This window comes from Cyanistes caeruleus, chromosome 3 (assembly GCF_971803275.1).
Source record: "Cyanistes caeruleus chromosome 3, bCyaCae1.hap1.1, whole genome shotgun sequence".
Lineage (NCBI taxonomy): Eukaryota > Metazoa > Chordata > Aves > Passeriformes > Paridae > Cyanistes > Cyanistes caeruleus.
The window spans coordinates 75102717-75119074 of NC_141703.1; the positions used below are offsets into that span (position 1 = coordinate 75102717).

At 40.5% G+C, this 16358-nt stretch overlaps 1 protein-coding gene across 1 annotated transcript; it reads left to right on the top strand.

The window, feature by feature from the left end:
* Positions 1 to 5279: 5279 nt before the first annotated feature.
* Positions 5280 to 14796, top strand: LOC111924329 (stromelysin-1-like). The gene is made up of 10 exons (XM_023920502.2): positions 5280 to 5511; positions 6307 to 6548; positions 6638 to 6786; positions 7094 to 7219; positions 7732 to 7893; positions 8027 to 8183; positions 8975 to 9108; positions 9593 to 9752; positions 10977 to 11077; positions 12145 to 14796. Exons 1-10 carry the CDS (start codon positions 5404 to 5406, stop codon positions 12243 to 12245), a joined length of 1440 nt encoding a protein of 479 aa, XP_023776270.2. The 5' UTR covers positions 5280 to 5403; the 3' UTR covers positions 12246 to 14796.
* Positions 14797 to 16358: the final 1562 nt, after the last annotated feature.

The following is a 16358-nucleotide window of genomic DNA, read 5'->3' on the forward strand; positions in this document are numbered from 1 at the left end:
GCAGTTGTTGTGCTCTGATTCAGTCCACTGGAGACAAGGCATCTGCTACAACCACACACAAGCCTGAACAGCACCAGGACCCATCAGCATTTTCAGCAGGGCTCAGTGCTTGTGGGGGGAAAGTTAAAGGGAAGAAGAGGGGCAGTTTTGCAGGCAATTAAAAACTACCCAGGGGACAAAGGAGGGAAACAAGACACTCAGGAACAATGTGGGGAAGGCACAAAAGTTAAGAGGAGATCCTGCAAAAGAGTGTGTGAAGGGAGAGCCTGGAGTCTGTGGCCTCACCTGCCATGACCCCTGGCACAGGGACAGAGGGGTCAAGGCAGGGGTGGGGACATGGCAGTGGGCTGAGAGGACCAGTGCCCCTGAGAGTGGTTGTAATGGATAGAGTCATTGGTACAGCAGGAATGAGTGACCAGAGAAAAGGGTAAGTGTCCAGTTTGGGGATGCAGGCAGTCTGGGAAGTGATGGAGATGATCATAGGGTCACAGAGTGTCAGTGGATTAGCCCTCTGGAGTGTAACTATGTGCCATGGAAAAGGAGTCAGGGCTGGCAGTCCATTTCCCAGTGCTCAACAACAAACCAGAAACAAGAACATTACCCAGAGCAAATAGCAAAATGATAAAAAAGCCAAGGATTTTTATGTAATTACCACAGATGAATCTTCCATAGGATGAGTGGTGAAACAGAGAAAAGCACATCTGCTTCCTCCATGGTCCTTTTGTAGGACCGTCTCACAGGGCAATAGCTCAATGAGTTTAAACACCCCTTGGGCTGACAAACAGCTTGGCTGTAGTCCATCCTCTCTTTGAAGGGATTTGATCTTATCTCTTACACTGCTCTGATAATGTGGCTGTACAAGGAAGTTGACTTGCTATTACTCTTTCTGTAGCAGAATTGGCAAAGGCAGAAAGAGAGGATGGGAATGGCTGACAAGGACAGCATTCCAGCTACCACAGCTCAAACCCATTTGGCAGATGTAAGATTTGTTCCTGATTTTCTGCATAGGGCAGTTGCCTGAGACATCTGAGCAAAGACCACCTGTCCCCCCATCCATCAGGGTGAGAGGAAGCTATGTGTCTCCTAGTGCACCCACAGGCCCACCATCCCTCTGTGCTCACAGACAAGATCAAAGAAAGGCAGCAAAGCTGATGCCAGGTTGGATTGGGCTTTTAGCAACCTGGTCTAGTGGAAGGTGTCAAGAGTGGGCTGGAACAATATTATCCTTAGAGTCCTTCTTACCCCAACAATTCTATAATTTTATGATGTTGGAATATCTCACTCTCATCTCTGCCATGTTCTCCTCATGCATGCTTTGTGCCATGCTAGATATGCTCTAAGTACCTCTAAAGCCAGGTTTAAAACCAACCTATGTTACAGATCAGGCCATGTCTTAAAAGTCACTTTTAACTTTGACAACAGTCCCTGCTGTCATGTCAAGTAGGGACACAAGAGCTCAGCATTGCCACAAGGGCAGTGGTTCACCGTGGTGAAGTCATGGACTGAAAAGTGTCTGAGCTCACCTGGCAGCAGTCCAGGCAGGGCAGAAACACAGGAAAGCTGGTATTGCCCTAACATCTCCCAGTGTCTTTCTCAATAGTTCTTGCTCTGTACCTAGCCTGTCCTGAACAAACTTCGGTCCAAGGATTTTAGATGCCTGCAGGCTTAGGCAGGGTGCTTGTGAGTACTGTTTGTGCATAACTGAGGGGGTTAATCCTATTTGTTTTCAAAAATGCTTGCATGGTTTGATATCCTAAATAGATGCCTTCTTGGATGTGAAAGCTACCTTCAGAAATCAAGCCTTTAGGCTCTTGTTGCTGTCTGAGACTTGAAAGTGGTTAAGGAGGAACCAAAAGGAACATTTCAGCAACAGTGAAGCAGAACACTGTTGATGTTTACAATGACTCACATTAAAGTATTTCTCCTGCATAAGGTTAGTACTGCTTTTTTAGTTATGACATCCAGGAAACAGCAAAATTACAATACTCCCATGCCTTTGGGTATCAATTAGCTTAAACTCACAATATCTGGAAAATGAGTGATATTTACCTAGCTGTGAAGGAAAATGTAGCAAGTGTAGACTGGATTAGAAATGGATGACAACATGCCATGGATTTCACGTAGACAAGGGGACTAGGGAGATGTGTTAATCATGGAATTTCTATCTGTATTTCTGCTTTGTTAATGTCGTAAACTTTGAAATGAAACATTACTTTCAATTTGGGAAAAGCAATGAAATTCCTGGCAAATGAAAGACATAGCTCAGATGACGTTGGAAACATCGGAAGCTGGAATGCTGCCTTTCTATACTCAGTGAACAAGATGAGATTTCTTGTTATAATTCATAAATTATTGCTGGAATTAAAGGCTTCTTGGGTGCCAGCGGGGGAAATTTATCCATAATTTCAAGTACTTGTCCCATATGAATAGAAACTTCCCTTGGAATCCAAGAGCAGGCATGCAAATTAGCATCACAAAATATAACCTGTTAGAACTAAAATTGTTGACTGCACAACAGATAACCTAGACCCAATCCCTTGCAATGAAATCTCAGGCAATAATCCCTTACTGACTTCACTGACAGAGAGCAAGGGTGACCCATGTGCAAGTTGACTAGAACTGGAACACTGAATGCTGCCAGGGAATCAGGAAATCATGCTGGAGACCCACAAGTGTTATATAAAAGCCAGAAGTAGGTCACACACTCGTCTTTGTCAGCAATAAGATACTTCTGAGGCTAGGTTTGTGCTGCCAGGTCTGAGGGTTTGCAGCACAGCCAGGAAGGAGGTGCTGAAGGCACCGAGTTAAGCAATGTTCGTGGCAGCACAGGCTGAAGTTGCAGTTTTACAGCTCAGAAATTTCCCCTGCACAGACCTGCTCTCCCAGGTTTTGGCCAGGGGCCCTACACTGCTACCAGAGTTCAGCCTGGCTGGGACACTGGGGGTACATAAGGCAGCAGAGAGGGGCAGTTTAAAGCTCTGAGTAATTAAGTCCTTGGCTTTGCACAACAAGCCAACTTAATTTCATCCAATTGAGGCTCTATGAGATATTCTTTTTCTTTTCTCTATACTACATTATTAATTCGTTTTTAAATATATTAATTGTGAATTAGAAATAACCTTTGTGTTAACGTTAATAATAATAACAATAAAGATATTGTGTATATGTTATGTCTTGTATTATATGTCTTAGAGTGGGGTTATGGGAATGCATCCAAGGCAGAAGATTAATTCCAGATGAGGAAGAGATAAGGGCAATCCTAGGATCTTACTCAAGCAATCTAAAGGTTGTAAAAAGGAGAACATAGCAATTTTCACACTGACTTCTTTAAGCTAAAACCAGAGATTGATATTGTATATTGTGCTACTTCTGGATAAAATCACCTCAAAGAACAACATCAGAGGTCTATGTGATCATCTAATTTTCTTTATAAAGCATGTTCTAGGTGATTGATCTCATGTGAGAAATAGGAAATAGTATCAAGAAAAGTGAAAAAGAGTAGCAAAGAAAAAAATATTTGAGAAAGCTGATAATCAGAAAACTATATTAATGTCATTAATATTTTCCTAGATGGTTTTGATGCCTTCTAGTAGCCATCTCATTAGACAGAAAGATGAGTGATGAAAATTTAAGTCCTACAGGCTAGAAAGTTACTTCCTCCTTCTGGTACACATGGAGACACTGAGGGAAGAGAAAAAGAGTTGGAAGGCTGTAGGAGACTGTACCAGAAGCTACCTCTGCAGAGAGACACTGTCAGTGTGTAAGATTCACAGGAGAACTCTGCACCAATTTTTGGAGTCATTTCACTCACTCTGGTACTCCTCCCATAAGTCTGTGAGTGGAGTCATGATCACAAGCTCCCTCAGGGGATTTTGCTTCGCCTTGGCTCAGTTGGTCCATTCCTGGGTCATTCCCTGTGCCTGCCCATCTCCTTCCAGGACTAGGGAGGGGTTCTCTCCCTGATGGAAATGCTTCATTTAGCTGTCTGCTCTTTGGATACAAATTCAGACCTCAGTGACCAGATAACCCTTGTGGAGTCCCACCAGCCTTGCCTTGCTGTTTCAGCTGCCCAGACCTAGCAATCCTTCATGTCCTGCTGTGGATAGCCACAGGCATGCTCTGCTCTGGGGATCCTTCTGGTACCAACACAGTGATCTCCAGCAGGAAATAATTTCAGCAAATACCTCAAGTGTACAATATATTTATGAACTCTCCTTTCACATCTCTATTATGCTGACCGCTCTGTGGAAGGGGGTTTATCTCTCTGCACATTCAAAGTCTCACCTGCTTCCCAGTGCTGCAAGCTTACCCAAAATCTTGTGCCAGCCCCACACAGAAGTCTTGGATATGTAGGACTGTCTTCAATGGCAGAAGACATCTCTCTTCAGGATTCCAATCCCCACTGCTTTGTCCTCATTTTTGGTAGTGCATGAAGGGTGTGATTTGGCATGGAGGACAAGTGGACCCAATCTAGAGTGGGCCTGCTGTTGAGTCTCACCAGTTCTTACCACCAGCGGCAGAAATTGAGAACAGAGTCTTGTCCTTGTCTCTCTGACAAGGACAGCCATCAAAAAGTTTGATCCAGGAAACCTCAGAGCTTTTTAAAACCTTATAGTAAGTATCAAAGAAGGAGAATGGGGCAATTCTCTGGGAAAGTAAAAAACCTGCTGAATAAAAGTAGCATTAAAATATCTTGGCTTAATTTTTATAATTTTTATATATGCTGGGAAAAGTGCTTTCATTTATTTGTGTTAATTTCACATTTTCCTGCAGAAAAAAAAAAGATCATTTCATCCAGTGCAAACTGTTTTTTAAAAACTGCCTTAACAAATCATTGCTTCATCAAGCAAGAAGTTATAGCACTGACAGGACTCTACCAAAGGAAAATATAGTGGCACTACAATAGCCTCCAAAAGAAAAGATATAAGCCCCCCTGAAAAAAAAAAAACCCAACAAACTAGAAAACTAATTTTCTGTTTGTAGTCTACAGTCCTGTAACATTCTGTGAATATTTATCCCTTTAGGCACTTCAACAAGCCTTCTGAAATAAATATTATCTTTGAATGGAAAACGTTAAAGAGATATGCTTTAAGTTTTGGAGAGCAAGACTACATTTTAACAATTAAAAGGTGAATAAGCTCATTAAAAAGAACTACAGGTCTATTATATTCTCATTAATCATATTTCCATGTTGCAAAACCTGCACAAGGGTGGAACCGGATGAAAGACAGCACTGATCTGTTTTATGGTAAAACTCTTGTTTTGCTGTTCTGTTGCTAACTAGACATTGTGTGAATCAATGAGTCAGGAATTGGAAAGCTTTATAAAGCAGAAAAGTACTATATAAAGGTGATGCAGGTGTGTGGAAGACTACAAAAAAGACTTCTATAAAGGCTAGTGGAAATGAGAATGGAAAATCTCCTATTTCTCCTATTATTATGTGCAGCACTTTCTTGTGCTCTTCCTGCAAGTATGAGACAGCCAAAGGAAGAAGATGTGCAGCTTATCCAGGTGAGGAAGATAGAGATCTGGGAGATGTTTAGCTACAACTGAGCATCCACAGCAGTCTGTGTAACTAGTATAGAGCAGCCAAAGAGCAAGTAGAATAAATAACTGAGTGAATATTTCTCAAAGTGCATATGTGATGACAAAGGCTACCTTAGCACCATCTTATTTTACTTTTTTCTAGATACCAATTAAATCCAATGATGCATTCACTCCGTGTTAATTCTACAAATAATTAAGCTCCTGTGTCAGTCTAGGGTTGGTTTGTAGTTCAGGTGGAAATGTGGTTATTTATGTGCTTTGTGATATTATGAAATATAACCCCTCATGAAGTATAGTTATATTTTTTCTGAACTATTACTGTCTAAAATGTGGGGAAACAGGATGCAACTACTGAAATTTTATATTCAGTTATGTATTTCAAATTACTTTCTCTAAAGGACTCTAGGTAACCTTGGAGGGCAAGGCAAGTTGTCAGAAAATAATCTATTTTAAAAAATGTTAATTTTAAATGTCTTTTGATAACTACAAAATATTTATAGTGATAATACAATGTAAAAAACTACCATTAAGAGAAAAATATTCATACAGGCTTTAGCAAACTATCCATAGAACAGAAAGAAAAGCAGCAAAGGCACATGACTGATTTGTGTTAGTTCAATATAATATCTTAAATATTATTTTAATATTAAAAGTAATAATATTATAAGTTTAATATCATTAATATCTTATATATTGCTTAAAAGCAAACATCATTGATTGTTCTAAGTTTTGGGGGTTTCTGTTTCTCTTTTTCATTAGAAGTACCTGGAAAATTACTATGGCTTTAAGAAAGATGGGGAGCCTTTTGTTTGGAAAAGTAATAATGCAATGACCCAAAAACTAAAAGAAATGCAGGAATTCTTTGGGTTGGAGATGACAGGGAAACTGGATTCTGGCACTTTGGACTTGGTACAGAAACACCGCTGTGGATTCCCTGATGTAGCTGGGTTCTCCACCTTTGCAGGAGAGCCAAAATGGACAAAACAAGTCTTGACATACAGGTAATCACAATGGAATTCTTCATGTCAAGACACTGTGAAGCACAGGGTGAGTGGTAACAACACAACTTGTTCTCTCCCATATTTTAAAGGATAGTGAACTACACACCGGACCTGCATCCAGCAGATGTCAACTCAGCGATCAAGAAAGCGTTAAGTGTTTGGAGCAGTGTGACCCCGCTGAGATTCATCAAGAAGGACAGAGGTGATGCAGACATAATGATCTCCTTTGCAGCCAGAGGTAAATCTCTATGTAACCATTACAAGTTACTGCCTATATGGAGCAGTTGACCTGGAATGATTTCTCCCATACATAGCACATGTGGAGATCAATGTCCAGCTGAACAAGCAGACAGAAAAATTAAGTTCTTGCTCTCGGTGCTACAGTTACAGCTCTTGAAACATTTTGGGGGAGGGATAGAGTCAGATGAAGAGAAAGAGGAAGAAAATTTAGGGAGCTGCCAGTAGTTCACTGGATCAATACCTGCTGTGTGCTACTCAATGTGTGTGAGAACCCCAGTCAGCTGTGTTTGGGGTTCGCTCCTCAGGTCACAATGACTTCATCCCCTTTGACGGCCCAGGAGGCTCCCTTGCCCATGCTTATGCACCTGGAAAGGACTTTGGTGGAGATGCTCACTTTGATGAGGATGAAACATGGACCAAAAGCACAGAGGGTAGGTAACTAAGTTCTCCAAGCCTTCCTGAAGCAAGTTGCACATGGAATCAAGGGTACGGTATCTGTCTCCTCTCTCTTACAAAGTGTTTAAATTGCCACGGATTTGAAGGAGCATATGGTTTGCATAGCAATAAAAAGCCTCTGAGCCTCTGGTTTAAGAAGACGCCAGCTCAGCTTCTGCCATGCCCTGGGGGAGCTTTATTTGTAAGGGGGCCCCACTTCTTCCCACTCCTCAAACCTCTTCCTTCACAATTACCTCACTTGTACTGGCCCAGGGTCCTTCTTCTACACTGAATTCTGCAGGATCTACAGACTATTTCCTTGCACTCTGCTATGATTCCATTATTTTTACTTCTGACCAGAATTTCATCTCCAACTGAATTTCCCACAAGTTCATTTTCTTGAGCAAGCATCTCTGAAATCTTCTGACCTACCTTATGCCCTTCTTGTTATTCAGGAGAAATAAAAAGACATAGCTCTCCTATTATGTGTTTTGTTTGATGTTTTCAGGCGCGAACCTGTTTTATGTCGCTGCCCATGAGTTTGGCCACTCACTGGGACTTTCCCATTCCAAAGACCCCAGTGCTCTGATGTATCCAGTTTACAGGAAATTTGACCCTTCAGTACACCTTCTTCATCAGGATGATATTACTGGCATACAGTACCTCTATGGTAATTCAGAATTTTTCATCAACTACTGCTTTTAATTTCAAAGACTTTGGAGACCTTTCAGTGACATTTTTGTGTACTGGATATACCTCAGTGAGTTCACACTGTAATTTCTTCCATAAACTGCTTCTTTTAGGATCATCTCCTAACACAAACAATGATCAAAGGGAATCTACTGAGATAAAAGACCCAACTGAGTCAAAAGATCCTGCACTGCCAAACAGCTGCAGCTCCAATTTAACGTTTGATGCTGTCACCACTTTCCGTGGAGAAATAATGTTCTTTAAAGACAAGTAAGTCAGCTTCTGAAAGTAAAATACCTGAGTGTCACTTTTTAAATTATGCCACACAGCACAGAAAAGTAACTTTAATTTGAATATCAGCCATTTTTGACAGGAAGATAAGACAGGGAATCAGGAGACAAGATGGAAAACGAAAACAAAGAGGGTGGTGGAGAAATCAAGAGAGATAAGTATAAGGAGGAGGATGACATTTGGAACAGGGGTGCCGTGAAGAGGGTGGGGGAAATGGCTCCTCTGAAAACATGTGCTGTCCTCACTATAGGCTGTAATCAAGTCCCAGGTGTTCAGCATCAGGGAGACTTCAGCTTTGGCAAAACACATCACCAGCTCTGGGACACTTCACGCCCTCTTTGCTGTCCTTGCTTTGAGAGAGCTGAGAGCTTTCCAGCCCTGACAAAATACCTGCTTGAGGAGTTCCTGTAGTGAGGATTTAGTGTACTAATAAAAGGAAAGGAAAATTGGGCTTTTGTTGCCAAAGTCTTAGTGCATATCAGCCTTGTGAAACAGGTCTCTCTAAGCTCCACTGGTGCATAAGGGGAAATAAATGTTTTGACAGAACAGCTCATCTGACTTATTTTAAATGTCTGCATCAAGAAGAGAGCAATCCCACCATGGAAATAACTGTCTTTACATTAAGTTCATAGGGAATGTAGCATGACTAACTCAGGTACATAGCTGAGTTATATCAGATAAATACTGCCCTGATGGCCATGATGTGGTTTCATGCCTTAGTGTGTGTGAACGTCCAATTTTATTTAAAACCTGTTCTATATTTACACAAGGCATATTTGGCGCAAACATCCAGCAGTCAGAACAGTTGACTTTGAGTTGGTATCTTCATTCTGGCCACAGCTGCCACCTGGTGTCGATGCTGCATATGAAATTCCTGAAAAAGATGAAATGGTCATTTTTAAAGGTAAAATGTTGTCTTTTGATTTTCCTGTTTTCTTCCCAAGTAGCCTAGAGACTTTGCATCTGTCTTCAAAGCAACTTAAGCTCTTTCTGTAGGATTCTACAGTCTTGAATTTAGTCCAATAAATTGGCGTGTTTCAGTCACAGAAATAATAAAATTATTATCTAAGTTAAAGATCATCTATCTTATTTCTTAATATCCACATTGAAAATTTTCCCTGCCAAAATAAATGTTATTATTTTTCTTCTGGGAAATTTTCTATTGAATTTAGGAATGATACTAGCATTAATATGAAAAAAGACTGAAATTTCAGTTTTCAAAAAAAGTAATGTGGAGAACTATTGCATTTTTTTTGACTCTAGAACTACTTTCAGTTATTTTCAAATTCAATGATTATTTTCAAGTAACCACCAGCTTTCATGAAAAACATTGTGTCATTCCCAGAAGAAGATATTCACAACCTGTTGTTATCAACTTTTCTTAATAGGGAATGAATTCTGGGTTGTGAGAGGAGATATCATACTTCCTGGATACCCCCAAAAACTCTACACCCTGGGCTTTTCAAAGGATGTTTCCAAAATTGATGCTGCTTTTCATAATGGAATTGAGGGGAAAACATATTACTTCATAGCGGACAAATTTTGGAGGTAATATTTCCTGTGCTACTTTTCTAAACAAAAGCAAACATAATCACATGGTCAATATCCTGTCATGATTTAGGATGCATTAGTCAGACACTTTTGGTGATCTCTTTCAGTGTCACAACTGGCTGTGAAAAAATACTTGAAAGGAGGTAGAACAGTGCTTTTAGTTTTCGTTTTCGTTCATATAACAGTTTATTTGTTTATTTGTTTTTTTGTTTTTATTTAGTTGTCTTGGTTAAAAGGTCATTGTACAGCTCCACAAATTGTCTCAGGAAATCAGGCAGAAGTTCATTATTCACACATCAAACATGTTTCTGTGGAGTAAGAAGGAGGATGTCACCCACTTTCCAGTTACTAACAGATAGTTTCATAAAGTTGCTGATAAATGCCATGTACTGTAAAGAATTATATACTGTGCATGGTTTTTGTTTTTTCATTTCAATCCCATCCTTACTGCTCGAGTTTGTCTTACAGGACATAGATTTCTAACAGCTGAAGGAGGTGCTCCTGTAATGGAAGCAGTAAATAACCTGAATTATTTTAGATGACAACAAAACTTCTCTTTCCTTCCACAACAATGCCCAAATGGTTGTATATAGAGATCACCCTAGAGAATTATTCAGCTACATGTCTGTAGTTAAAGCAGATGATCAAACCTTCATATTTTAGGTCAAACTCTTGTAACCTGAATGATGAAGAGTTTGATCATTAAACCTCTTGCTAAGCAAGTTATAGAAGGGAAAAACTTTCACAAGTCTTCTTATTCCAGCACAGAGAGATAAACTGCACATCACCAAAAATATAATAGCTTGCTGTAAGTAACAAGTAAACTGACTTAAAATACATTATAACTTCAGAAAAAGTCCAGATTTTTCATGAAAAATTCTTTATTACAGAGATACAACATGAAGGAAATATTTTTATAATCTATTATCTATTGCTCCTTTAGGCATGGTCACTTAAAAAAATTAAAAACAGATTTATGGTGATGGTTCCAATATTAGGTATTCATACGTGGAGTAAATAGAAGCAATTAATCCAGTGCAGCTAGTAAAGTAGTAATTAATTTATGGCAAATTGTGTCTCTTTCTACACTACCAAATGACACTGAAAATCTTCAATGAACTTGGATTTCTGTTGATAGGTAGAAGATAATGAGCTGAGAGGAATTAATCATAAACTGCTTTCAGGTTTCACTGACTCCTGTTTGTTTATAATTTTTCTCAGTTATGATAAAAGAAATCAGTCTATGGATAGGAAGTCATTACTGCTAAGAGATGCATTTCCAGGAATTAATGGGAAGATTGATGCTGTTTTTCAATATGAAAGTGAGTAACTGTTCTTGCTAAAATCTGTTTGAAATGCTCAGTGTGATAGGGCTGAGGTTGCTTGGGCAGAGACAGGTACTTCCACATGCTGCTCAGAACCCACAGGATGACCAAGACCCTGAAGCAGTCACATAACACTCCCATGCTTCACTTTACCCCCTTGAAAAATGGTGATGGTACACCTTTGGTGACAGCTGCCCCTCTGGAAAGGCCAGCTCTAGGGGAGAGATACATCTGTATTCATGCTGATGTGCACACCACACCCTGAAGAAAAACACTCAACACAGTGACATCTCAACAACATAAGGTGTTCCTATTACAGCCTAGCCCTCTGACATGAAACAGTCAACACCAGTTTCTCTTGCAGAAGGGTGAATGTTATTTAGACATGGAAATGCAGGGCTAGACTCAAGGATACATTCACACTGCCAAGTGTCACAGCTTCCCAGTTGTCTCCTTGCTCCTCATCTGCTGCGCATCCAAACCCATGTGTGGTAATTTTTTCATAATTCTAAGCAAATCTTACTTCTTCCTCCTAAATGAGTCTCACACATGGAGCTGAGAGACCTCACTCCCGAGAGGGCAATGTGGACATGACTAGCCCAGGCTGGACCTCTCCCTCCCTGCATGGAATCTGGCAGCACCCACTGAGGAAGTGCCTGCTCACACCTTGCTGTGCTCTGTGCCACACTCTGCTCTGTGCAATACCTGCCCACAGGTGGCTGCAAACATACCCTGCTGGGTGTTCAGCACAGCTGGTGTGTAAGAGCAGATGTTTTAAACAGAAGAAACACACAGGATGCATCTTTTGTAGAGTGATCTTGTGGGGTTCATAAAGTACACGGTGCAGCACGTGCATGGCTGGTTTGCTGTGAAGGATGTCTCCATGCTGCTGCACCATCTTTTGCAGAGGTTACACCTGGGACTAGATGCTGTTGGCAGCATATTTGTATCCAAAGGTTGCTTTGAGCTCTTTGAGGATGTTGTTAAAATGTACTAATCTTTATATCCACAATATAATAATTCATCTGGGTTTGGGGTTTTGTTTTGTTTTGTTTTTTTTCTAGACTTCCTTTATTTCTTCAGTGGAAGAAAGCAATTTGAGTTTGACCTTGAAAAGAAGAGAGTTACACGCTTCCTAAAGACAAACTTTTGGTTTCCATGTTAAGAAAATTAAATCTGTAATGGTGTTGGAAAGAATGTATTGTTATTGTGCTAGAAAAGCTTTTCCTTTTATAAATATATAAAATGTAAAGGTACTTCAGCACTAGTCAGAAGACATCCTGCACAATCATCAGTCATCAGTCCCTGCATAATCTGTGTTTCTTTAAATAATAGAACAGTATTCAGCATATTGATGTGCACACAGGAAAGTAGTTAACATCAGGCTGGCTAGCTTACCTAGCTTAAACAACAATGCAGTTTTTACTTTTGATACAAAATTTGATTTTGTGATTGATTTTATTATTTCTGCCATCTTCTTTTCATTCTTCTCAACTTCTTCATCACCCTACATATGTAGGTTTTCCTACATATTCTCCAGTTTTCCCTGGACAGTCCCCATTGGCTGGGGGACACCTGTCCTGTGTCAATGAGAAGGTGCCCATCACCTTACCTTAGGGGCTGGGTGGGTAGGGATCAACATCCCAGGTAAGAGCAATAGTGCATTTCATACCATTTATTTTGTCATGTTCAAAGGGGACTATGGGGATGTTCAAAATTTATTGTATGGTGATTACTGGAAAGAACAAGGGCAAGGAAATGAAAGGATCAAGGGAAAATAGAGGGATAAGTGCATGAGAGGGGTTGGTTGTGTGCAAACAGATTGCAGTCAGCTGCTTTTTTGGCCATGCCCTGCACATTTGGTCCTGTCTTCTCAGTAAATCACGCCTTATGTCTGGGTGAGATCTTTCTGTGTGAGTTTGGGTGAGCTTCATGCTGGACTGGCTGCTGAAGAGCTTAAGAGAACTGAACACCAGCAGCTGGAGCATGGCTGCAAGCTACAGGGATGTGAATGTTCCTGGGGATCCAGGAGGTGCAGGACCAGCTGATCTAATGGGAGGGCTGTGTGTCAAAGAGGGCTCCTGAGGGCCTCCACACTGTTGGTATTTCCACATTGGTGCTTCACCATGGGACAGAAGTTCTCATCAGAGGGAGGTGAGCAATGGGGTGGGGCTATGAGTCCTTTCCATATTTGTCCAAGTGCTCCATGTTTTCTGCCTGTGACAGCCTCTGTGGCCAGTCTCACAGCGCTCTGGACACAGGGAGCAGACATGAACCAGCTGCCAGTTCAATACTGCTGACATAATTTACCTGATGCTGAAGCCAGACATCACTTGGGGGCCACAATTATTTACATGGACAACTAGCAAGATCTAAGGTCTTAGAGAAGTTATCCTTTCTTTCATGCATATAAAAAAATCTCTCCCAGCAACAAATGCCTCCCCCTGATTAAACAACATCCCCCAAAAAGGAAAAAAGTTGAGAAAAAATAGTTGTTCCATTTGATTCTGCTTCTCCATGAATCACAGAATTGCCAAAAGGTTGGTTGGGCCTCCGGGGGTTATCATGTTCAACCCCTTCTGCTCAAGCCCACCTAGAGTACACTACTGAGTGGCCTTTTGGGGATACTGCTTTTGCACAAAGGAGAGACTACACCACCTCACATTCTGACAATTTTCTGTCACTCTCACAGTCAAAAAAAGTGTTTCCTGATGTTGAGAGGGAACCTCCTGTGTTTCAGATTGTGCCCATTGTCTCCAGTCCTGTTGGGACAAGGTGGGTTGCATTCTATTTATGCATAAAATTGTACTACAAGATTGCAGTGAGATATTTCAATACACTTAATGTAACCTTTTTTCTGATGCATTTTTAAAAGTTCTGGTAGCAGGGATACTCAAATGGGGCACTCCAGTCACTGAGGAATCTTTATCTGAATTCTATCAGGGTCAAAACTGTATAATGGCATTGTCAATCTTGCAAGACAAATACTGCTGCCACACCTGCTGTAGAGGTGGCAAACAAGGCTTTGCTGTCCAAGTAGAACTAAAGTAAAAATGATTAATTTTAATGGCAGCACCTTGAGAAAAGGAAATGAGTAGCTCTGGTCAGGTTCTGATATTGCCAAAGTTGGAGAAGTAGGTTCAAGCCCTGTAACTCGAAAGTTTCTATTTAATTTAGCAGGAAATATTTCCGTGCTGTGTATTTCTTTCTTATTAGTCTCCTTTTACTGTTCCTGTTTTCTAATTCTGTATTTCCTTCATGTTCCTGGTATGGCTTTTTGATTGGTCTCACAGCTGCAAGTCTTAATCAGTCCATGGTCTCAGATAAAACTATGAAAGTTAAAAATATGCATGATCAGCTTGGCTCACACTTATAGTGTTTTTGGTTATGTTTTTGTTAGTGGATTTTTTTTTTTGGTGGGGTTTTGTGGGTTTTTTTGGGTTGTGTTTTTTGGGGTTTTTTTGGGGTTTTTTTGTTCCTTCAGGAAGTTTCTAACTGTTCTGGTTTGAATAGTTTTATTCTGTTGTTCCTACTGCTGATGTTCTATGGTGTCTGTGCTTTGCACATCATTTCCACTGTGGATAACTGCATGAGACCATGTTATTTTAAGTGGGATAATCTCTTCCAGCTCTGGTTTATTCAAATTTCTTTTGGAAATATTGTCTTTCAGATGAGATTATGGATCTCAGAATAAAGCTGGCTGGTCCTAGACCTTCCATGATTGTTTTGTAGTTCTGATGTTGGTATCATTTTTTCTTCACAGTTCTTATTTTAAAAATCTCTGGTACTACTAACAAGACAGCCTTTCCATTTGAGTGAAAAAAGACTTTTGAATTGAAGGTGATTGACCTGTATACAATATCCTGTGCTCTTCTGAAATACAGTTTGAAACCTAGGGTCTGAGTTAAATGCACTCATTGTCTGTGGTACACTTGGTCCAAGCATCCCAGTTATAGTTTTCTCAGTCTCCTGAACACACCAGGTTTTCCCTGTTCTAGCCAATTTCTACCCTGTTTGCATAGAAACCTGGATGAAGACAAAAATCTCTCTCTCACAAGGACCAGGCTTATTATGTGACTCTAGAACTCAGATCACAAGAATTTCTCTGTTTCCTTCTGTGTTTTATATGTAATGGTCTTATTTGTTATGGTTTTCACCATCTTGTCTTGGAGGACATTTTGACTATATTTGAAGGTATATATTTGCCTTTTGCTTTCCAAGAACTCCATAGCATGACCATCAGACACAATCAAGAAGGCTCAACATGGAAGTCCCAGCACTATCTAACCAAAGAAAAAAGCTGTTTGGCTTGCAAGTTCTTACTCTTGCTATTTATTGGTTTTCTTGGTTTCACACACTCATCCTGCCTAGAAGGGACGAATGACCTTTGATATTGTTCTTGGCAGGATTACAAATATAAGATCAAACAAGGTTGGTCTGAGGTGCTGACCTGAACTGAAAGATATTGTGTAGTGATTTAAACACTCAGACTAAGAGCAGAGAGTTTATCACCTCAGTAAACCAGACAAAGGTAACTGATAAATTCTTGTAGAACAGAATGAGATTAAAGTGAGTCCATTTAAATATTGTCTGCAGGAACTTGTTCCTAGTGAGATTTTTTAATTTGGTTAGTGGAAATGCTGTAGGGGGGAAAAAACGTTTCTTGGTAGCAAAACCAGCAGGCTTGTAGGTTCAGAGGTGTTTAAGACAACTCAGAGCTACAAAGATACATGTTTTAGGTGCTGTTTCTGTTACAGAGAAAAATACTTTAAAAGTGCCCAGGAGCAGACTTTGCTTCCAGATTATTCCCTGGCAGCCTCTGAACTTCCATCTGGCTGCCAGGAAGAAAACCACCTTCGCAGGTTTACAAGCAGTAGCTGTCTCATTGGATGTTTTGGCATTTGTGCCATGTGTCTAACTGGGGGACTGTGAATCTATAGGAGTTCCAGTATGTCCCAAATGGTGCAGATCCCTACGAAATACGCAGATTTAGTTTGTAGATCAGTCTGGACACATTGATTCTTCTTGCTGCCTCTTTCAGAACAAGTTTTACATCCACACAGCTTGTGTGATAGCCACCTAGTTTAGAAGCAAAGCTTGGTAATGTTGGTTCTGCAGGGCATCCCAAGGCAATCTGCCATCTCAGGAAATCAAGACTTGGACACAACAGACCAGATTCCCATCCCAGGTAACAGCCCAACTGCAAAGATGAAGAATATAATTTTATTTTCCTGTGCTCAGGAAACAGGTGCTTGGCATGGAAAGTGGCACTCCTTCC

Coding starts and splice junctions, on each gene's coding strand:
- LOC111924329 (XM_023920502.2), top strand. CDS start 5,404: ATGAGAATGGAAAATCTCCTATTTCTCCTATTATTATGTGCAGCACTT. Junction 6,787..7,093: donor GATCTCCTTTGCAGCCAGAG/GTAAATCTCTAT, acceptor TTCGCTCCTCAG/GTCACAATGACTTCATCCCC. Junction 11,078..12,144: donor TGCTGTTTTTCAATATGAAA/GTGAGTAACTGT, acceptor TTTTTTTTCTAG/ACTTCCTTTATTTCTTCAGT.